Here is a 25,050-nt window from a genome sequence, read left to right as displayed (position 1 = left end):
CCAGTGAAAAGTTTGTACCCACTCATAGAATAGTTTTCATCATTCTTACTATGTTCTACTGTTTTAGAACAACAATTAACACATCTTATGAAGTAATACATGGGATTATGCATTGATCACAAAAAGTGTTGAGCAGCTTGAAACTATTTTATATTTCTAATTTCATAATAGAAGTTTTGGACACTCTTGACCTCTTCTCAACCAGCTTTATTAGAGAGCTTCAGTTTAAGCATTTGCATGTTGGCTGTTTGTCTAAGATTTAAGTGAAAACTAAGGGTTTATTTAAAGTTAAAAACCACTTTTAAATCAGATTATGCAGTTTCTTCCCCAAACTGTTGCACATTACTGTAGAGAAAGTTTCTATATGCTGTACCATTACAATTTCCCTTCACAAAGCCTTGATATTTTTCCAACATGACAATGCCCCTGGGCACAAAGTGAGCCCCATAAAGACATGGTTTGGCGGAAGAACTCGAGTGTCCTCCACTGAACACTTTTTGGAGGAACTTGAACACTGACTGCACCCCAGACCTCCTCATCCAACCTCAGTGTCTCATCTCACTAATGCTCTTATGACTGAATGAACACAAACCTTCACAGCCACAATCAAACATCTAGTGGAAAGCCTTCCCAGAAGAATGCAGCTAATTATTACAGCAAAGGGGGGAATAAATCTGGGGTAGGATTTTCAATAAGAACCTAGACTGTGATTATTAATATTTATTTAGTATCTTTTGACTGTATATTCAATTCAATTCATTTGTATAGCGCTTTTAACAAATGGACATTGTCTCAAAGCAGCTTTACAAAAGTGTAGAAACATAGAAAAAATGATAAAGTTTAATGTTAAATCTAACATTTATCTCTAACGAGAAGCATGAGGTGGCAAGGTAAAACTCCCTGAGATGATATGAGGAAGAAACCTTAAGAGGAACCAGGCTCAGAAAGGGAACCTCATCCTTATTTGGGTGGAACTGGACAGTTGATAATGTAAATGTTGATAATGTCCTTTTCTACAACATCAACCAGGAGCTCCTGAGGAAATAGTATATGCATATCCTCATTTATCTTACAGTTCAGTTTGCTTCACTAGGCGGCTCTATTGGATGGAGCTGCGAATCGATTGGAGTGAATCATTTAACGGAGTTGTTCAAGAAGAACCGGTTCATTCACGAATCTCCGGTCATTCTGGGTCTAAGCGCCGCGGCGGAGTTCTCTGTTCTCCACTGAGTTTCCTCTTCTCTACACTAATCTCCACGGTATATTCTTTCAACATGAGAATGGGAATAAACAAATTCACACTATATTTGGTGACTGGTGCGTTCCTGATTCACGGTACGTTTTTAATATGCGCCTTAGTCTTCACGTGTAGCCTTGAATGTTGTGTTCTGGAGGCAGATTTTACAGGAATGTTATATTGCATATGTTTTTCAGTTGTTCTATAATATATTTGTTGAGTAATGTTGCATAGATGATCTTGTATTATATCTGGTTTTTAAATGCCTGCCACTTTTTCTATGTATTTTTGAACATTTTGAAGTGATATTGATAATCACACCCTGCAGAATAGAACTGAAGGACACCTTGTGATGCTCAGAAGTTGTTCTTGGCACTTTCATTCATTCATTCAATAATTATTTCTACCAACCAGCACCAACCGTGATCTACAGACACCTCAAGACTGTTATATATAATTCAAGCCTGGATTCTTTTTCTTTATTCACTTTTTACCGTGCCCACTGAGCTGAAAATTACTGTAACAACCCTGAAGATCAGATATACTAGGAATGTTGGCTTTTTTAACTATGTAACACACACGGCTCTTCATATACGGACATATTAGGATTCGGGTCTATGGACCGTGGATCTTCAGAGGTTAGTTCTTGCCTTCTAAGGTACTATAGGGAGGAGAGGTGAGATCTGTGGGGAGCTGTAGTGCTGTGGATGCACTACCCAGTTTAGATCTTAATCGCTTTCCTTTTGAGCTAAATGCAGTTTGGTCCAACAAGCTGAATGAAAAGAGTGAAAATATACAGTCTACGGAGTCAATATTATACCTAGTATACTGAGGGGTAGGAGAGGGTAACTGTACCAGTAAGTAACTTTGTGTATTTGGGAAACATACTCTTTTCCTTGCTATTTTGGGGTTTGAGATATAATCTCTATTAGAGTCAACCATATATATTGTGTATGCGGACTGGTGTACAGATGGGAGATGCTTGATGAAATTCCCAAATCAATATGTTGTCATCTGGGCTGACTGCAGAAGATTGCAGAAGCCTTGTCTGATTTGTACACCCTTCGGTCCCTTGCATTCAGAAAATATATTCAGGGTTGCTCACAATAATTACTAACAGTGTGTTACTGAAGTCTTTGTTTTGTCAATTATTGAAGTGCTGGGGCTGTGCAGGTATTGTACATGTACATAAAATTATCTTTGCTCTAATATTTTTTTTTTAGTTGTTTTTGCCACTTTGTTTAGAAACGTAATCTATGTCTGGAATTCAATCCCATCGTGATATGTCTGCTGTGGTTGTGTGACCTTAGTGACTTTGCAAGGCGAACACCAGCGGCGTCTTTATAAGGATCTCATGCAGAACTACAATTCTTTAGAGAGGCCCGTGTACAACGACTCTCACTCTCTGACTGTTCACTTTAGTCTCAGCCTCATGCAGATCATGGATGTGGTAAGTAGCAGTACACACATACACAACCATCTGTTTATGTGCCGCACTACTGCACACGGCTGCAGCACATAGTAAACATATGCTGTACAGGACATAATGAAGCATCACCAGTTAGATGCTGTGAAAAATATATAGCTGAGATAAATTGAAGGACATCAGAAATCTCTAGCACGTAAAAATGCCAAACAAATATAATGTAGCGTCTGCTGGGTGAAGAGTTTCAGGCAGGCATGAGGAGCATGTGGAAATTGATGTTATAAGTTCTAAAGCAATTTCTTATGAGACACACAGGTTCCACACAAGATATCGTATGAGGGTTAATATGTAATTGTAATTACTAGACAAAACTGGGTACCCAGTTCAAGCCTAAGCTTATTGTCTGTGTGGTTTTTCACTTGTCCTCTCTGTGTCAGACTAGGTTTCCTCCCAAATCCTAAAAATATGCTGGTAGGTGGATTGGCTATGCTAAATTTACCAGAAGCATAAATGTATGTGTGTCTGGCATCCTGTGATGGACTGGTATATGTCGTTCATCACCCATACCCACCTGACACCCAGGGTTTAATGGACAGGCTCTGGATTCACTGCAAGCCTGACCAGGATAAAGTATCACATTTGTGCCGTGTGATCTTAATCACTCAGTGTACAAAAACTGGAAAGCTGTAAATGAATTTTAAATTGATCCACTCATTTGTAATGAGAAGAAAAACAATGCCCTAAACAAAGTTTAATATCATGTACTGATTATTAAATTTCCAATTAATAAACAAATGGCAATGACATTTATGAAATAACCAAACAGAGCGAATGAGTCATGGCTTCCTGAAAACTTTAACATGCTCAGCACGTTGCGCTTAGAGCTGTCAGGGAAGGAGAGTTGAGACATATGCAATTGCAGTTTAAAGCTTTTTTTTGAAGAGGCAGACAAACAAATCCAAAACATGAACCAAATCTTGAACAGGAAACAGGTAAAGGTCAGGCGATTGGTGAACAACAAGTAATTGAATGAAGAAAACGAAACAAAAACAAGATCAAGAACCAAAGGAAGATGACACAGAACTGAAACAGCTTGGTATAGACAGGCAGGTAAACATTGAAAAATACTTCACACGGAATAAATACACAAACTAATCAAAAAGTGAACTGAAAACCGGCGTGAGTAATCAGAAAAAAGGTGGGGTCAGGCAAATAAATAAAGGCTAATTAAACAAACACATGTGAAACACTGAAGAGTGCCACTACATGCACTAAATCCACCACCAAGGAGACTTACTACACAGCCCATCAGTGTCAAAAATCAATTGCCTCATTATAGTAAAATAAATGAATGAAGCTCTGTGATTAATCCCTGTCCAAATCACTGCACACTGTGATTAATCCCTGGTGGCTCAAGTGGTAAAGGCTCTGATTTAACAAGTGGTTGATTAGAAAGATCGGAGTTCATGGCCCAGCACCACCAAATTCCACTGTTGGGCAATTGAGCAAGGTCCTTAACCCTCCCTGCTCCAGGGGTACTGTATCACAGCTGCCCCTGCGCTCCGACCCCAACTTCCTCAGCTGGGATATGCGAAGAAAAGAATTCCACTGTGCTGTAATGTATGTGTGGCGGTAATAAAGGCTTCTTGCCTTCACTTTCAAAAAAAGGCAAACATCGGTATCTAATGGCCTAATGGCAAATGAGATTATGGCTGGCTTTCAGTGTTGCCACACCTCTATCAGCATTATAACACAGCCACAGTGTCAGTGTAGTAATGAAGGACGTGAAGAACAGGGGAAGCTTTTTTTATCTATATGAGGCACAATTCAGGTGCAATAAAATAAATGTACATGTGAAGGCTTATGAGGGAAATTGAATTTATCTGTCACACTTCCTCACTCCTACATTCCTCATCTCTTCAGTTTATACACAAATATACTGTTGTACCTCAGTACATAAATAACTTGCTTATCCTACTAATAGTAGTCATTTGAATCTCTCATAGGCCTCAGTATATGCTAATGAGAAGCTGTAACATCGTGTATGTAATATGAATGAATACATACATACACAGATCAGGCATAACATTATGAGTAGTGAGAGGTGATGTGAATAACACTGATTATCTCTTCATCATGGCCTCTGTTAGTGGGTGGGATATGTTAGGCAGCAAGTGAACATTTTGTCCTCAAAGTTGATGTGTTAGAAGTAGGAAAAATGGTCAGGTGTAAGGATATGAGTGAGTTTGACAAGGGCCAAATTGTGATCACTAGTTGACTGGATCAGATCATCTCCAAAACTGCAGCTCTTGCAGGGTGTTCCCGGTCTGCAGTGGTCAGTACCTATCAAAAGTGTCCTTTAAGTTCTGTAAAGATCTTCTGCAAATATCTTGGTGCCAGATACCACAGCACTCTTTCAGAGATCTAGTAGAGTCCATGCCTCGACTGGCCAGGGGTGTTTTGACAGCAAAAGGGGGACCAACACAATATTAGGCAGGTGGTCATAATGTTATGCCTGATAGGTGTGCACACATAAATGCATACAAATGAACCAGACTCAGTATTTCATCACCGATGTTTTTCTGTAGATGTGTGCTATGCTGCTATAGCTGACCCCTGATAACACAACAAAGCACAAAGTCTGACTGAATCAAATGCGATTAGACACAATTAACCCACCGTAACGTTCCTCTCTATCAGCTGCTTCTGGTCCTGTATGATGTAAAGGACACGAACTTAACTGCTTATATGTTTCTAATGTTAATATGATGGGCCGTTCTGTAATATTTCTAAATGACTCTGATAGAATATTGCAAAAATCACAAATTTTCAGAGATAGAACATCACACGATGTCAATTTCTGTTGTGAATGTCCCATAGTGTCTGTCCACTATAACAGTTCCCATTTGGAATGCAATTGCATGGTCTTTATAGCCATGAACCTCATCTCCATATTGTTGTATTCGGAGTCAGTATCATGCCACACTGACAGAGGGATTAAAGTGAAGGTTTTATTAAGAGAAATCATTGCCAACATTACAGGAATAGGCAAATGGGATTGGTATGGGTGTCAAATTAAGGTTAAAATCATATGCATAAAAAAAAAAAGCCTACAAATATGGTCTTTTTAATTGAACAGAAAACATATATCATATTAAATAACTGTGTTTTGCATGAATTGGGGTGTAAAAGCAGCATTTTAACAGTTACTACTTCTACTACTACTACCAAGAAGAAGAATTGTCCTTAGATAACATAAAAAATAATGTTATTATTACAAAATAATCTTGATTGATTTTACTAGTGATCATGGCTTCCCTAGGTAAGGATTTTCCTCAAATTCATTACCAGTTTAGATCGCATGGGAATGATTTTTTTCCGTGTGTGTGTGTGTGTGTGTGTTTTGTGTGTGACTAAATGGTATATCGATTGACACAGCAAGGATCAAAACTAGCAATACAATTGGCTCAGTAAAAATGGCTCTGTAGCCCCTAACAATTGGGTTTCTACTCAAAAGCTTTGATTTACTCTTCAAATGTTTTGTTATTTAAAAAAAATCTTGGCTATGTACTACATTGAATAAAAAAGGTAAAACATTAGCGTAATGTGATGGTAAAAGGCACGCGTGTCCTCTGTGGCTGTGTTTAGGCTTAATGCACCGAAACATCACTTACATCCCATTTTCCTCAGCACATATTTATTTGTTAAATTGTCTTTTCCCTCAATCAAGACTAAAGACAGACTTTCATGTATCAGCTTTTATTTACATTTTTAAAAAGAGCTGGATGGAGAACTTTCTAGTATGTGTGAAAGTCCAGGTTATTTTAGGATTTGTGCTTATTGACAGGCGCTACGGATGAGACTAGGTTGCTTATAAGTCTCGTGACTGGATGTGGAGTTGTGTGACACTGAGGTTGGCTGGGAATCATGGATATTGTCATTCTCTTCATCACATGTTGAGCCATGAGCAGGTATAAATGTAGATGACAGTCAGCAAAATATATGTTACATGACTATATCATTAAAAATATAGCTGCTATGGATAAACATACTGATACAAAGGCTTTGGTTTATAAAAAAAAGGTGCTAACACTTTAGTGCCACTGTCTTCTGCATTCTTAAGGCAGACATAGTGCTCAGTTTGAACAATAATATTAATGCTGCAATGCTTTTAGAAATCTAGGTAAGATGATATTGATTTCATGGATATGGATTCTCCTGGAATCATCGCTTTCCTGTCCATATGCAAGTCACTTTATTTTGCTACTGAAATTTGAAACGTGCCTATACACAGAGTCATGTGTCTATTCCACAAATATCAGGCAGGAATATCAGCTGGGTTTTAGTACCATAGGCACGATATATAATATGTAGTAAATGTCGAAGCCAAAGAATTTTAAATTCTAATCTATCTCACTAAATTATCAGAATGTAATCAAACAGTAGGAATTTACTGATCCTAATATCGTCCTGGATGAGTTTTAATCAACCCATTTTTGATGTTGGTGAAAGAACAAGCAGGAAAGCAGCTGAAGTGACAAGCATGCGTTTCACAGAAAGACAAGACGATTATGTTATTTCACTTCTCCAGTTTGCTTTATTCATTTTCAGGCTTTTGTTCATTTACTTTGACTGTAATGAGATTATATGGCTTTGAACAATTCAGTATGGGAACATATAATATTATTATTCTGTTAAAAATAAACGGTTGTGTTTTCCAGGATGAGAAGAATCAGGTTTTAACAACCAACATCTGGTTACAACTGGTAAGAATATCTATCTATCTATCTATCTATCTATCTATCTATCTATCTATCTATCTATCTATCTATCTATCTATCTATCTATCTATCTATCTATCTATCTATCTATCTATCTATCTGTCTATCTTGTAATGGCTAGATGACTGGGACAGAGCGTCTCCATCAGACATTTTTTTCTCACTCTGATGTTTGATGCTTTGATCTTGAGCTGTATATGCATGATTTTATGCATTGTGCTGCTGCTACATGATTGGCTGACTGGATAATTGCTATATAACAAACAAGTGGGTGTACAGGTCTTCCTATAGTTCTTGGTGCATGTATATCGGAGCAAGACCCTCTAAGCTGGACACTTGTAGTATCAGTAAGATCTGAATCTTTCAGTCCTGTGTGAGTCAGATCAGTAAGTGAGCCATCTTTTAAATGTATATATCCTGATATCTGTTTTGACTTTTTAAATATTGATCTTTTTATATGTTGTAACATGAAATATTACTTAGTGGACTGGAAGAGAAAGTAATTGATTTAAGACGGATCCTCTTTGTCCAAACTATGATGGCCAAGTGTGGCAGTAACTGCATTTAAATCATAAAAGCTCGTAGTCTGAGATCATTACCGATTACCCGAGAGGCAACATGGTCTTGATAAATTGAATGCAAAAGGCTAAATTTAATTTCCTAATAAGCGAATGGTCTCTCTTTGTGTACAGTTTGGCTCTCTAATGGTGTCTTCTTTGTGCTCGACCCAGATAAGATGCCCCCGTTGTGCTTACCGTTTTTGTGTTTTTACCCTCCTCATTATTCTAAAATTAATTGTTCCCAGCTTCTTTATCATCGAAGAAGGGAATGTATGCAAATGGAAATTTGAGGCTTGTTTTTCTGAGGTGATTTGGGCCACTGTGAGCATTCATTATTCATACAAGCACCTGCCATTATACATACACAAATTTCACAGGAACAAATTTTTGTTCATTAGCTGCTATTTTTAAATAATACAATTGCTTGAATTTAATTACTTTATTATCAGTGGTTCTTCTGAGGGTGCAAAGCACAAACAGGACTCTCACATATTTAAAAGCTTGTGTCACAATAAAGCAAATATGACTGAGCTTCTGGAATATTCTCTCTCTCTCTCTCTCTTTTTCTCTTTTTGTCAGTGTTATGCTTTCCTCCCTCTCCATCAGCCCTTTCAATAAATTTGTGCAGAGATTCTTTCTTAAGTGAGCCAATGAATTTGATTGCCCATGATTTGGGAAGCAGTCCTTCTCCTAATTTGTGAATATGACTTTTTTAGGGGTTTATATTTCTACCATCAAATCCTACAGTTACCAGTGTTAATTCCTTGTCCTACACTCCTACAATAATATCCAGATATTATATAATGGCTGTTTTGGCACTCAGACTCATGCAGTAAACACTGAAACCATTAACTTAAGAGAACATGGTGTAACGGGAAACACACACGTGATTTCTAATGTCCATTATTACCCTTCATGATCAGATTTAAGAATCTCACTTGCTTCAGACTCAGCTGTTACAGATACCTGAACTTGTCCAGACCCCTTTTCCCAAGCAGAACACCAGATGTACATTATGTAATTAGGCACAATATTAAAGAAATTGACTTGGACCAGACCACTGCTTAGACTGATCCCTCAGCCTGATTGCAGCTGATGAGGTTAGAGTGCGTTTGTGGTTGAGGTCATGCTGCACATGATCTGGAGTTTTAATATGATAACCATCAGACCGGTTGCTGGATGTTGCACTAATCTCCACTGCCCTCAGTATGCTTGCTTGAATCCGCCACACAAGTGATCCTGATTTCTCTTCTGGTAAAATAAACCTCACATATTTAACCTTTATCTCCCCAAACCATTCACACCTTTTGTAGGGAAAAAAAAATCCTCACTATGGAAGAATCACAAGGCAATGAATGAAATCAAGTGTGTAATGTGTACAGTGAATGTTTGTAGAATTTGTACTATTTTATATTATAAATTTACTGATAAATTATAATTATAACCCCCTTTCTTTGCCCCTTCAGTACTGGGTGGATTATTATCTGCAGTGGAACCTGAGTGACTACCCTGGGGTGTCTAATGTGAGGTTTCCTGATCATCAGATTTGGAAACCTGACATTCTTCTCTATAACAGGTAGAACTGCTGAACACTGTGTAAATGTATGAAGTCAGAAAAATCTGACAAATCTGCAAAAAAGTTACATAGAGATTGGACACTGCGACAAATTAGTACAAATTTGTGCACTTACAATTTACAGTAGTGTACAGTGTTAAGCTTTTACCAACCTGTGATACTTTGCCTGTTTTCATAGTGCCGATGAGAGATTTGATGCCTCTTTTCATACCAATGTGCTGGTCAACTCATCTGGCTACTGCCAATATCTACCCCCAGGTAAGCTATAGTACATGACTTCTCACATCTACACATTAAATAAAATATATATTTTCATTTAGCTTATTTAATTGCGTATATGTCTGTCCTGTAGACATCTTTAATCTTTAAGTGTGTCCTCAGTCCATGAGAGGAAACATGAGTTTTGCTTTACTTATACCTTCTGTGCATATATTCCCTTCAAATGAAAAGAAAATTCTTAAGTGTCCATTTACAACATAAAATAGATAGATAGATAGATAGATAGATAGATAGATAGATAGATAGATAGATAGATAGATAGATAGATAGATAGATAGATAGATAGATAGATAGATAGATAGATAGATAGATAGAGCAACATAATCTGATCAGCAAGAATTCAGTACATCATGTTAGCAGAAAGAAGGGTTGCACATATGATCCCAAGAACACCAAACCCACAGTGAGGTATGTTGGTGGGAGAGTGATGATATGGGTCTGCTTCTCTTTGAATAGTACTGGGGTATTAGATGTCATCAAAGGAAGCAATGTACAGAGACAAAGTATTAGAGAATTGAATCTCATGGGCCATCTGGAGAGATGATGGATGTTTAAACAAGAAAATGAACTCAATACAATTACTATACAAGCAAAATAATACAAGAAGGTCTTTCATGGCCTAGCCAATATCATGACTTGAATCCCAGTAAAAGTTTTATGGAGGATTTTAAAATTGCAGGTCCTCATGACCTTGGAAAATTCTAGATGATTTGGCAAGAGGAATGGGCAAAAACTGAATCAAAAATGCTGCAGAGAACTAATAACTTCTTATTAGAAATGTCTCAAAGCTGAAATTGCCGAATAACCCTGCACAAAATCTAGTACTGGTAATGTGTGCTGTCTAAATACTTTTTCCCCTTTCAAGTTATAAGCCCTATTCCCTATTAGAGCATTATAGTTATTCTCTATTCTATAGTACTTTATTTGGGCACTAAATTATTAAATATGGATGTAAAAGTATGATTTATAAGTATAAAAAAAGATACAGTCCGATGGGTATAACACGCCATCAAATGAAGCAAGGGTCTCACTGATGGACCTAGAATTTTAAAATCCTCCATAAAACTTTTAATGGGATCCAAGTCATGATATCGACTAGGCCATGAAAGACCTGCTTGTATGTTTCAGGTCACTGTCTTGTTCAAACACCCATCGTCTCCACAGTTTCTTGGCCCGTGAGATTTAATTCTCTTCTACGGTATGTCTGTACATTGCTTCCTTTGTTGATGTGTGATACCCAATGGACTGTATCTTTTGTTATACTTAAAATCTGTCTTTTACCTCCATATTTATATGTCTAGCAACATTATGTAGGTTTATTTTAATTTGTATTTCCCCTGACTCTACCTGTAAATGGCGGTGAGTTTTCCATATTGTGTGTATTACTGGTGCGTATTATACCCTAAAGCCTTCCCAGAGTTGAAGCTGTTATAGCTGCAAAGGGTGGACCAGCTCCATATTACAAACCTTTCCAAAACCTTTGGCAATATAGTGTATATAAATGCTTTTATATCAGTAATGGATGATGGAATGCATTCAAATGAGTAATGTTTGCAGTAGATGTGGTATATACAGAGATTTTGGAAAGCTTTATAGCTTGTGGAAAAGCAAGAATGGCTCAGAGAATGAGGAAAGAAGACAAGCCTCAAACACTGTGCAGCTGAACAAAGTAGATTCATAAGTATTTGTCTTCTAAAGTTGGTGTCTAAGAACGTTACATTGGTAGGCAGTATTTTGATGGATTTAAATGTAGACAAATGATCACAAATTACTGTCTAAAAATGTTCATTAATACATAGTTTGTGTGGAAAATGAAGCAACTGTAATTTCTGTTTGACATAAATATATTCAGTTATAAAGGGTGCTAATATTTCTAAAGGACACTATACCTATGCATATTTATTTTCCTTATTCAGGTTGTGAAGTGTTGTAATTTTTATAACCAGTTTAAACTGATTCTTTTTAAAAAATTTACAGGAATTTTTAAGAGCACCTGTTACATTGATGTGCGCTGGTTCCCCTTCGATGTTCAGCGCTGTGATTTGAAGTTTGGATCTTGGACATATGGAGGCTGGTCTCTGGATCTGCAGATGCTGGAAGCAGATATCACCGGCTACATAGCTAATGGAGAGTGGGATCTAGTGGGTAGGTAGAATATAAAGGACTGTTCAGAACCCTGTAAAATGTTAAGATGTTTATGAGGAGTAACCTAGCCAAAGCCAGAATGAATACCCGAGGAGCTGATTTTATAACAAACCATTTTTCTTACATGTAATTAAGGAAAAAAAACATTTTCTCATAAGCCGTGACATTTCTTTTCTCTCTCTCTGAAGATCACAGGTGTAATTTTCCGTGTATTGTTTGGAAATACGCATGCAGAATGTCTTATGATGATAACAGCGAACATCAGCTGGGGATGCCGGCTCAGTAGAGTGATTTCAAAATAATACAACCAGCAGATAGAACTATCAGTGGACTCAGAGATGAATAGGTTCTTTAGTCATTTGAATTTGGTGGCATTCTTTGCATATTGTCATTCATGAAACGATGGAGAAAACAAGGAAGGAAACGAGGCAATTAAAGAAAACAAGAAAAATCTTGCCGCTTTATTTCTGTCTGTATTACGATCACTAAAATCCAGACCTTACAATATGTATTAGTGATTGTTCAAGAAAAATCAACGGTCCAGCTAGGTTTACTTGGTCATATTTGCTGGACATTGCCCTTTTACAATGCAATACAGCCAAAATACATGGTGCCAGCAGAAAGACAATACAATTTCGGCTGGACCTTATTGACTCTTTATCAGATTGAAATCTTGAGGTATTCTTATTATCCCGCTAATATTATTTCGTAATACTGCATTGTAACCCCTCCCTTTTTTCTTTTTGTTTTTTTATTGTTTATAGGCAGATCTCGGGCTTTGCTGTAAATAGTTATAGATCTAAAATGTTTAATAAAGAAAGAATCAAAGAAAAAAAAGAAAAATCAAAGGCAAGCTAATAATTTGAAGGGGAAAAAAACACTGATAATGAATTATTTTGGTTATGCCTACAGTCAGGAGGCTTTGAGAAAGCTAATGAGGATTGAAATCCTGCTTCGTCTTCAGCTAAGAGATAAAGTACCCCTATTTCTTCTGGGAAATCAGGGAGCATATGAGCGAGGGAGGAGGAACAAGTGGCCTGAGTCAATGGGCCGTAGAACACCCCATAATTGAAAATCATGTTGAGGTACAAGCATCCACTGGAGAAAATTGGATTATTCCTCTTTTATATTGTTTTTGTGATGTTCGAGGTGTGCACTGATGAATTTTGCTGAGAGTAACTGCCGTGGCTTGAATATTATTTTTCATGAAGTTGGACAGTGTGTGAGTGGGCCTGTAATTTAATGTAAGGTGTCTGGCATCTGTTCATTTGCATCTTCAAAATTAGATACCGATTATGTGACATGCATAGCAATTGTGCGTTTTTTGCTAAGAGTTGTAACTCATCTTAGAGGTTCCTGGACGGAGGAACGAGAGGTTTTATGACTGCTGTAAGGAGCCATACCCTGATGTTACCTTCACATTGGTGATGAGGAGGAGAACGCTCTACTACGGCCTGAACCTGCTCATCCCCTGTGTGCTCATCTCCACCCTCGCGCTACTGGTGTTCCTGTTGCCTGCTGACTCAGGGGAAAAGATTTCTTTGGGTAATATGCACACAGACATACTATGCATTGAATTCTTTCAGATCATATAGAGCAAAAACAACTGAATTGGCTTTGTCATTCCAATACTTCTGGGACAGCAAGGGCAGTTCTTTTGTTTCTGCTATAAACTGAAAACATTCGGGTTTAAGATCAGGAGATGACGACGATAGATCAGAATTTCAGCTGTCTTTTCCTGATATTTATATCTCGATGTGTTAAACAACTTATCACATGGATCTTTGGTTTTAACCCACCATATTTCAATTGGTCAAAAATATTGTTTCGTCTGTGAAACTGCATTTGATGTTAAAAACAACAAATCAACATGAAGACCAGAGAGCTGTCTATAAGGGAAAAACAAGCCATTTTGAAGCTGAGAAAAGAAAGAAATTTTTCCTTTCAAAAAAGAAAGAAAGCACTGGTGTAATAACATACATCAAGCAGGTTGGCCCAGGAAAACAACAGCCATTGATGGTTCTTGTTTTCTTGGGCCAACATTGTTAGAGCTGTGAAGAAAAGCCAAAAAACATCAGGCAGTGATATCCCCAACATTGCAGGGGTCAAGGTCTCACAATCTAGCATCTAAAGAAGACTTTGAGAGCAGAAATATAGAGGTCATGAACAAGAAGCAAACCACTCATCAGCAGTAAGAATCCGAATGCTAGGTTGGATTTAAAAACTGACAGACTCAAAAACTGTGGAAGCTTGATTAACCTCTACCAAAGTAATGGAAAGGTGTGTAGGAAGAATGGATCTGCTCATGATCCAAAACATACAAGCTCATCTGTCATGGAGGTAGTATCATGGCTTGGATTTGCATGGCTGCCTCTTGAACAGACTCACTAATCTTAATTGATGATGGTAGCAGCAGAATGAATTCAGAAGTCCACAGAAACATTCTGCCAATTTACAGAGAAGTGTATCCAGTCTTGCAGCAAGACAAGGATCCAAAACACTCTTCCAAACATCTTCACTGGGGAAAGTAGAAGGTTTTAGACTGGCCAAGTCTAAAACCAGAGCTTAACCCAGTTGAGCAGGGTTTTACCTCCTGAATAAGAGACTGTTAAATGAAAAATGGGCAAGTGTAAGGATTTGAGCAAGTTTGATAAGGACCAAATTGTGATGGCTAGACGACTGGATCAGAGCATCTCCAAAACTGCAGCTCTTGTGGGGTGTTCCCGGTCTGCAGTGGTCAGTATCTATCACAAGTTGTCCAAGGAAGGAACAGTGGTGAACCGGTGACAGGGTCATGGGCGGTCAAGGCTCATTGATGGACGTGGGGAGTGAAGGCTGACCTGTGTGATCCGATCCAACAGACGAGCTACTGTTGCTCAAATTGCTGAAGAAGTTAATGCTGGTTCTGATAGAAAGGGGTCAGAATACACAGTGCATGATGGGTCAGATCTATCAGTTTTGGCAGCAAAAGAGGGACCAACAGCAAATTACTTAGTAATACAGATCTGTTAAGATTTTGCAACTCAGCATGAACTTACAAATTAGTGTTCAGTTTTGCTTAAAGCAGCCCTTCCCACAGAGGCTCACTAGGGTCTATGGTCTGTGCAAGCAACTGCAGGAATTGATTGAAAATGAATATAACTGTCATTTTCCTGCAAGTATTAGATAATAATACATGACTTGTGATTTGATGCCCTATCATGATGCCTCTATGAGTGTGGGTAAACTACCCATGAAGTGATCTACTTGGTCCACAGTAAGATGGTTGTCCTGCTTAGTTGTTCTTCATTGGGCTTAATATGTGTTAGGAAAATTTTTCCTGCACCATCATACTGCCCCTACTGTGCCATAATGTTTACACCAAGCTCAGCCTCTTCATGGACCTGTGTTAAAATCCTGATCATTCCAATAGCATGATGCAAAGGAAAATTTCATTTGTCTTATCTGATTTTTATTTATACTCCTCAGCCAACCAGTTTTTGATGATACTGGCAATTGTTCTCATCACCTAACATGGTCTCAGCTCTTAGCCTTTTCCAGATCAAGCCTGATAAGCATGGTATTCTGAGACATTCGGGATGCAGATGATAATCCGTATGTCAAACGACCGGATTGGAGATCATTGGGAGTTTTTCTGTTTGTTTGTTTTGCACCATTTTTGGTAAACCGTTGTATAGAAAATCCAAAATGGCAGTCATGTAGCTGATAACTGACACATCTCACACTAAATATTCCACCACACACGTCATTTTCCTCATCTTAACACTAAACTAAATGATTCTGGGGTTTATAAATATGATGTGATGTGTGAATCTACAATTTGTGTGTAGCTACATGTTGTAAGTAATAAAGCTGCAGCTCAGAGAGGATGTAATTATGCCAAGGCAACAGTGACTAAAAAAAAAATCAGTCCAAATTTAATTAAGCTTCATACCGCAATAACCATTACCTAAATTAGTTTTTTGTTTTTCTTAAAACAAATGGACAAATGTCTGACGACGATAAGGCGGAGACTGAATCATAACTTGTTGTGACAGAGTGTGTGGTGTGTTTGATAAGGCAAATTAGACATCTAGTAGCTTGGAAACATGGCAAATGTGTTTGGCCAAAATAAATCAACTTTAGAGCAGTGTGGCTTTTGAAAAGCTTTTTTCAAACAAGGTCTATGCATGTTAATCTTCATAAAGGACATTTGATATTATTTGAGCTCAAATTCCTTAACATTTAGAAAACCAGTACTTCTTGGTGAACTGGTCAGTAATGTTTCAATTGGTTCAGTTGAAGGTGGATAATTGGCGTCGTTCATAAAGAAAAAAAACAACGTGCTTTAGTGGTGTGGTATTGTAATAAACATAGGATGGATGTGCACATGAAGGTAGGACATGTCTAATGTAGAACTTCACTGTGTACTGAATTATAATATGGTGATATTTTAGAGCTTTTTGATGTCCAGTCCGGACAGCGTTCATTAGCTGATGAATTAAAGCAGGGGTGTAAAATGACATGCAATGCCGTGTTCTCACTTTCCAATACTGCACACCGACACCCTGATTTTTGGTAATTTACCTTTCATTTTACACCATAATTATGTGTTCATGGTGGCTTAACTGCATCATGTGTAAACGATGTGCATTACAGTGATTGAGAATTTAATGGGGACAGATGTGGCCTGGATAATGGGGAGGGGGGGAGAGAAATTCAGCGTATGAAGCAGCAGCCAGGAAACATCTCACTAGAGAGTACGTAGTCTGTTATGTATCTGTGCAAAGAGGAAAACACGGTGTACTTTACCAAGAATAGGCAGTGTACTCTGGGGGAGATGAGCACTGGATTTCTGTATAAGGACAAAAAGGTTTTGTGCTGGCTCGGAGAGTTCCATCCTACACACACACACTGCACTGTACACACTGCACACACAATTTAAGCAACAAAAAAAGTGTGTGTGTGTGTTTACACTTGGGCATGTATGTATTTTCACATGTATGTTGTGGTACCGCAGTTTAGGTGTATTTATTAAGTGTGTATAAAAAGTATATTAACAGTTTATGTATGCATTGTGTAATGGAAATGGTTTGTCTCATTCAGGGTGTATTGTATTTCCACCTCACACCCAGTATTCCAGGGATAATTCTTTGGAAGCTCCCGCAAACTAGACAAGGATAAAGTAGAAAATCAATGTGTACAACTCTTGAAAATAATCCTCAAAATGTATAGTATAAATCTAATGATTTATTTATTTACACCTATCAGGCATAACATTATGAGCAGTGAGAGGTGAAGTGAATAACACTGATCATGGCACCTGTTAGTGGGTGGGATATATTAGGCAGCAAGTGAACATTTTGTCCGATGTGTAAGAACCAGGACAGATGGGCAAACGTAAGGATTTGGTGGCTAGACGACTGGATCAGAGCATCTCTAAAATTGCAGCTCTTGTGGGGTGTTCCCGGTCTGCAGTGGTCAGTATCTATCAAAAGTATCCTTTAAGTCCTGTATGTGGACTTACAGGACTTAAAGGCTCTGCTGCTAACATCTTGGTGCCAGATACCACAGCACACCTTCAGGGATCTAGTGGAGTCAGCAAAAGGGGGACCAACACAATATTAGGCAGGTGGTCATAATGTTATGCCTGATCTGTGTATTTATTTATTTATTTATTTAGTAAACCCTTTTGTGGCATTGATATAGTTTATATACTTTAGTTACAGATACAGTATAGTATACTCAGATGTGTGTGTGTGTGTGTGTGATGAGACAAAGTGAGTATTTGTGTCTTTGACCTTGCTCCAGATTATCTTATAAATGAGCTGAAATCACTCCATCAGTTTCATCACTTGGACTTCCAGAGGTTTATTGATCCACAGAGCTCATTAAAGATCTTTCAAGCATCTCCAACAGCAGAAGCTCGTGAGCTGTGAGCTGTCTGTCTGATGCTGCTGAAATAGAAATTTAGGTTTTGAAATTGGCTCTGTGCGTGCATGTGTGTGTGTGTGTGTACTATTCTGTTGAAAATCATTGTAAATGAGCAGGGATTTCTATACTGTTTTTTATATCTTTTGTTTAGGAATCACTGTGTTGCTCTCACTGACTGTCTTTATGCTTCTGGTGGCTGAAATCATGCCAGCGACATCAGATTCGGTGCCTCTGATTGGTAAGTCCAATAGACGCTCGATTAAGTAGTTGAAGGTGACGGAGAAAGCAGATAAGACAGCTTTTCATCCTCTTTTTTTGAGAAGCATGTTTCCCCAGTGGCCTTATTTGTCATCTGAAGCACTGAAAGTCAGCCTCTGTGGGATACACACATTCAGTCTCTCTGAGAAGAGCCTGTAGTCATTACATTTTATAAGACTTTCTCAGAGGTACAGTCTGTTTTCTTTTCCAGTTTTTCATTGACAAGTTTATTTCAGTGACAAGTTTAAAATATTGTCAATAGGATATACAGTAATTCTAGACTGAATTCAGGACCAGGATGTATTCCTGCCTTCCAACGATAGGCTCTACACCCAAAATCTAATAAACCATGACCAGAATAAAGCACTTAAGCAGGTTCATAAACATCTCCTCCTCTCAATAACAGTCTTTAGAAACTCTTCATTGTTATGAATTTTATTTCACAGCCTCTTTTTATTCTTTCTTTTCATTCATACAGTTTGTGTGTGGGTGTGTGTGTGTGTGTGTGTGCATTCTAGCTCAGTATTTTGCCACTACTATGGTGATTGTTGGGCTCTCAGTCATTGCTACAGTGCTTGTGCTACAGTATCACTACCATGACCCCGACGGTGGCAAGATGCCAAAGTGGGTAAGTATTTTTTTTGTTTGTTTGTTTCATAAACTGATTCTGAGTTACCCTAAACCAGGGGTGTCCAGTATTATCACAAAGGGTCAGTGTATATAAATAATATTGCACACCCTGCCCTAAACTGAGAGTTACCCTAAACCTATTCAGAGTTACCCTGTACTAGTTCAGAGTTGCCCAGTACTGATTCATAGTTACCCTGTACTGATTTAGAGTTACCCTGTACTGATTTAGAGTTACCCTGTACTGATTTAGAGTTACCCTGTACTGATTTAGAGTTACCCTGTACTAGTTCAGAGTTGCCCTGTACTGATTCAGAGTTACCCTGTACTGATTTAGAGTTATCCTGTACTGATTGAGTTACCCTGTACTAGTTCAGAGTTGCCCTGTACTGATTCAGAGTTACCCTGTACTGATTCAGAGTTACCCTGTACTGATTTAGAGTTACCCTGTACTGATTCAGAGTTACCCTGTACTGATTCAGAGTTACCCTGTACTGATTTAGAGTTACCCTGTACTGATTTAGAGTTACCCTGTACTGATTGAGTTACCCTGTACTGATTCAGAGTTACCCTGTACTGATTTAGAGTTACCCTGTACTGATTTAGAGATACCCTATACTGATTGAGTTACCTTGTACTAGTTCAGAGTTGCCCTGTACTGATTCAGAGTTACCCTGTACTGATTCAGAGTTACCCTGTACTGATTTAGAGTTGCCCTGTACTGATTCAGAGTTACCCTGTACTGATTCAGAGTTACCCTGTACTGATTTAGAGTTACCCTGTACTGATTTAGAGTTACCCTGTACTGATTGAGTTACCCTGTACTGATTCAGAGTTACCCTGTACTGATTTAGAGTTACCCTGTACTGATTTAGAGATACCCTATACTGATTGAGTTACCTTGTACTAGTTCAGAGTTGCCCTGTACTGATTCAGAGTTACCCTGTACTGATTCAGAGTTACCCTGTACTGATTTAGAGTTACCCTGTACTGATTTAGAGTTACCCTGTACTGATTGAGTTACCCTGTACTGATTTAGAGTTACCCTGTACTAGTTCAGAGTTACCCTGTACTGATTCAGAGTTACCCTGTACTGCAGAGTTACCCTGTACTGATTTAGAGTTACCCTGTACTAGTTCAGAGTTACCCTGTACTGATTCAGAGTTACCCTGTACTGCAGAGTTACCCTGTACTGATTGAGTTACCCTGTACTGATTTAGAGTTACCCTGTACTGATTGAGCTACCCTGTACTGATTTAGAGTTACCCTGTACTGATTTAGAGTTACCCTGTACTGATTGAGTTACCCTGTACTGATTGAGTTACCCTGTACTGATTTAGAGTTACCCTGTACTGATTTAGAGTTATCCTGTACTGATTGAGTTACCCTGTACTAGTTCAGAGTTGCCCTGTACTGATTTAGAGTTACCCTGTACTGATTTAGAGTTACCCTGTACTGATTGAGTTACCCTGTACTGATTCAGAGTTACCCTGTACTGCAGAGTTACCCTGTACTGATTTAGAGTTACCCTGTACTGATTGAGTTACCCTGTACTGATTGAGTTACCCTGTACTGATTTAGAGTTACCCTGTACTGATTGAGTTACCCTGTACTGATTTAGAGTTACCCTGTACTGATTTAGAGTTACCCTGTACTAGTTCAGAGTTACCCTGTACTGATTCAGAGTTACCCTGTACTGCAGAGTTACCCTGTACTGATTGAGTTACCCTGTACTGATTTAGAGTTACCCTGTACTGATTGAGTTACCCTGTACTGATTTAGAGTTACCCTGTACTGATTGAGTTACCCTGTACTGATTTAGAGTTACCCTGTACTGATTGAGTTACCCTGTACTGATTTAGAGTTACCCTGTACTGATTGAGTTACCCTTTACTGATTTAGAGTTACCCTGTACTGATTGAGTTACCCTGTACTGATTGAGTTACCCTGTACTGATTGAGTTACCCTGTACTGATTTAGAGTTACCCTGTACTGATTGAGTTACCCTGTACTGATTGAGTTACCCTGTACTGATTTAGAGTTACCCTGTACTGATTTAGAGTTACCCTGTACTAGTTCAGAGTTACCCTGTACTGATTTAGAGTTACCCTGTACTAGTTCAGAGTTACCCTGTACTGATTGAGTTACCCTGTACTAGTTCAGAGTTACCCTGTAGTAGTTCAGAGTTGCCCTGTACTGATTCAGAGTTACCCTGTAGTAGTTCAGAGTTGCCCTGTACTGATTCAGAGTTACCCTGTACTGATTTAGAGTTACCCTGTACTGATTTAGAGTTACCCTGTACTGATTGAGTTATCCTGTACTAGTTCAGAGTTGCCCTGTACTGATTTAGAGTTACCCTGTTCTGATTGAGTTACCCTGTACTGGTTCAGAGTTACCCTGTACTGATTGAGTTACCACGTACTGATTCATTTACCTTGTACTGATTCACAGTTACCCTGTACTGATTCACAGTTATCCTGTACCGATTCACAGTTACCCTGTACCGATTCACAGTTACCCTGTACTGATTCACAGTTATCCTGTACTGATTCACAGTTATCCTGTACCGATTCATAGTTACCCTGTACCGATTCACAGTTATCCTGTACCGATTCACAGTTATCCTGTACCGATTCACAGTTACCCTGTACCGATTCACAGTTATCCTGTACCGATTCACAGTTACCCTGTACTGATTCACAGTTATCCTGTACTGATTCACAGTTAGCTTGTACTGATTCACAGTTATCCTGTACTGATTCACAGTTATCCTGTACTGATTCACAGTTAGCTTGTACTGATTCACAGTTATCCTGTACTGATTCACAGTTAGCTTGTACTGATTCACAGTTACCCAGTACTGATTCACAGTTACCCAGTACTGATTCACAGTTAGCTTGTACTGATTCACAGTTATCCTGTACTGATTCACAGTTATCCTGTACTGATTCACAGTTACCCTGTACTGATTCACAGCTGGCTTGTACTGATTCACAGTTACCCTGTACTGATTCACAGTTAGCTTGTACCGATTCACAGTTACCCTGTACTGATCCACAGTTACCCTGTATTGATTCACAGCTGACTTGTACTGATTCACAGTTACCCTGTACTGATTCACAGTTACCCTGTACTGATTCACAGTTACCCTGTACTGATTCACAGCTGGCTTGTACTGATTCACAGTTACCCTGTACTGATTCACAGTTACCCTGTACTGATTCACAGCTGGCTTGTACTGATTCACAGTTACCCAGTACTGATTCACAGTTACCCTGTACTGATTCACAGTTACCCTGTATTGATTCACAGCTGACTTGTACTGATTCACAGTTACCCTGTACTGATTCACAGTTACCCTGTACTGATTCACAGTTACCCTGTACTGATTCACAGCTGGCTTGTACTGATTCACAGTTATCCTGTACTGATTCACAGTTAGCTTGTACCGATTCACAGTTACCCTGTACTGATTCACAGTTACCCTGTATTGATTCACAGCTGACTTGTACTGATTCACAGTTACCCTGTACTGATTCACAGTTACCCTGTACTGATTCACAGTTACCCTGTACTGATTCACAGCTGGCTTGTACTGATTCACAGTTACCCTGTACTGATTCACAGTTACCCTGTACTGATTCACAGTTACCCTGTACTGATTCACAGCTGGCTTGTACTGATTCACAGTTACCCTGTACTGATTCACAGTTACCCTGTACTGATTCAGTTACCCTGTACAATTTTCACAGTTATCCTGTACTGATTCAGTTCACTTACCTTGCACTGATTCAAAGTTCTACTGATTTCCCAAATACTGATTAAAAATGAACATGTACTGATTCAATACAATATTTAAGTGCAACACAATACATATTAACCTCGTTTCAACATATTAACCTTATTTTCCTCATATCACAGCATGACCTTCCTGAAGCCTTAAATATTTTTAGTTAATAGTTTTTATTGATTTTAACATAATACCACAATTCTACCATTACACAATTAAGTCGCTCATACCGCATTTTTGACCTACATTAGTTTTCATTAATCATTCATCTTCTGAGATAAAGCACAGCAAATAATTTGTTACCTAAAATAGTGTTTGTTATGCCTGATGTCATGCTTGATTCAGCTCCTGTGTTATCTCGCTGCTGTATGTAGACACGTGTGGTGCTGCTGAACTGGTGTGCCTGGTTCCTGCGTATGCGACGCCCAGGCGAGCATCACGTCCACTCAGCCTGCCACAACAAACCTCTTCACAGAGGCAGTGTGTCCAGTGTGGAGCTGTGTGTTGACCAGGGAACACTGCAGTCTTCCAACACCAACACACTCTACATCGGCTTCAGGGGCGCAGAGGCTGTTCACTGCTCCGGCTCAGCCGAGACGGCACTGATTTGCGGTCGCTTTACTCGAGGCAATGAGGAGGAAGTCTTGCTGTCAGGGGCCACGGTAGCACCATTAGGGACCAGAACCGGAGACGGGCACAGCAGAGGTATCGTAGGAGGCCCTGCCATGACTGATTTGGCAAAGATTCTTGAGGAAGTCAGGTACATCACGAAGAGATTGCGAAACCGGGATGAAGATGCAAGCATGTGCAATGAGTGGAAGTTTGCAGCAGCAGTTATTGATCGTATGTGTCTGATGGCTTTCTCTTTCTTCACAATACTCTGCACTTTTGGCATTCTTATGTCTGCTCCTAACTTCGTTGAGGCGATCTCTAAAGACTTCTTCAGTTAGGGGAAAAGAGTCATAAACTTATTTCGAGTCTTTCTTATACACACCCTACTATATTTCTCTAACACACTGTTTCTACCACAGTACTAAGAGGTCAGTGGAAGTGTTTTTGTGACCTGTGGGTTTATACATATAGTTCAAGTGCAGTATTTTTCAAACTAATCTCTATGTTCCACATCCGTGCATACATACCTCAGACAGTATTTGGACAGTTGGATGGAACTGTAAGGTAGTCATGCAATGTATTATTTTGTATCCTATCCAGTGTGTATTCTCGCATTGCATCCAGTGTTCATGAGATGAGCTCTATATCCACTGCAAACCTGACGATAAAGCAATCATTGGAAATGAATGAATGAATTAATTACTATATGGCACAAATAATTCAGCTGAGACAGACATAAGATAACATGCAGATTTAGTACAGACCTTATACTTAAATTGGAACTATTTCTAATGTGTGTGAATAACACACACACACGCACTACACGTGGTAAATAGGGATTTTATTGAAAATCATTGCAGCTTTCATTTAAATATCAGTCACATAATTAATGATGGTAGTGTTGTTGAAGTGTTCACTCACTGTTCAATATTGATGTCACTGTGTGTTTGTGGATTGTCAAGGTAGATTTCATAATGGTGGAAATAGCTAGAATTCATCACCCTGTCAGGCCACAGAGAGTCAGTGTTTATCCGTAAGTTCACGAGTTAAAGCACTCCTAAACTTAGCACAAAATATCTTTGAGTATCTTAACAGTTCTGATATATGTTGTATCTTGTATGTTGTTTTTTTTCCAGTGTTTTCCAGTTAGGCTTAGAATTTATTCCAATAAAATAAAATCACATCATATATATACTCATTTCGTAGTTAGATTCCCTGTTTTATGTTTATGTTATTATAGAATATTTATCATAATCATAATTATTTCATTTTTAAAGTTTATGCAGGAAAAATATTTGACATTATTTGACATTCACATCTTTTAGCACTGTCTTTTTAGTAATAAAATAATAAAATGCTTTATTACACAGTATTATTTTACTTTATTTGTGTGTCTACAAATCCAGTCTGGTAAAGAAGGATAAAAGAACCACAGCTATCAGAGACTGTGTACTCTTATGTATTTGGAAAGTCTCTGATTGTTTGACTGTAGGCTTAGAAAACAGACGTTATTTATTCTCTATATGCTTCACGATGTTCCCTATTGTTTGGTAAATACTAATTATATAGAAAATGTTTGTTATAATACTCCTATACCTAAAACTGTTGCATTTTAAGAACACTCATAACCTTATATTTTTAAAAAATTTATGTTTTTACCATAGTGATGAGTAAACGCTCTGTTAACCTAAAATGAGTTAAAAACCTCCAACATCCCCAATACAGTATTTCCTTTTTTTTCTTTTATTTCACACTTCATGGATTTGGAGATTTGCGGTGCCCTTTACAAATAAACATATTTTTTTAAATGTCAGAAAGGTATGCACTTGTGAGCCCTTGTATATATA

At 38.4% G+C, this 25,050-nt stretch overlaps 1 protein-coding gene across 2 annotated transcripts; it reads left to right on the top strand.

Annotated features, from left to right (window-relative positions):
* The first annotated feature begins 1,097 nt into the window (after positions 1–1,097).
* LOC131365226 (neuronal acetylcholine receptor subunit alpha-7) lies at positions 1,098–24,752 on the top strand. 2 transcript variants are annotated; one of them, XM_058408911.1, is made up of 10 exons: positions 1,098–1,335; positions 2,548–2,687; positions 7,385–7,429; positions 9,470–9,579; positions 9,758–9,837; positions 11,836–12,003; positions 13,354–13,548; positions 18,068–18,154; positions 18,693–18,802; positions 22,966–24,752. In XM_058408911.1, exons 1-10 carry the CDS (start codon positions 1,107–1,109, stop codon positions 23,539–23,541), a joined length of 1,740 nt encoding a protein of 579 aa, XP_058264894.1. In that variant the 5' UTR covers positions 1,098–1,106; the 3' UTR covers positions 23,542–24,752. The 2 variants fall into 2 exon arrangements, with proteins under 2 accessions (XP_058264894.1, XP_058264895.1); XM_058408912.1 differs by lacking the exon at positions 1,098–1,335 and adding an exon at positions 1,945–2,094.
* The last annotated feature ends 298 nt before the right edge of the window (positions 24,753–25,050 follow it).

The sequence above is a fragment of the Hemibagrus wyckioides genome, linkage group LG14, assembly GCF_019097595.1.
Source record: "Hemibagrus wyckioides isolate EC202008001 linkage group LG14, SWU_Hwy_1.0, whole genome shotgun sequence".
In the NCBI taxonomy this organism is placed as follows: Eukaryota; Metazoa; Chordata; class Actinopteri; order Siluriformes; family Bagridae; genus Hemibagrus; species Hemibagrus wyckioides.
The sequence above is the reverse complement of the archived record's forward strand: the minus strand, read 5'-3'. Positions and strand labels throughout refer to the sequence as shown.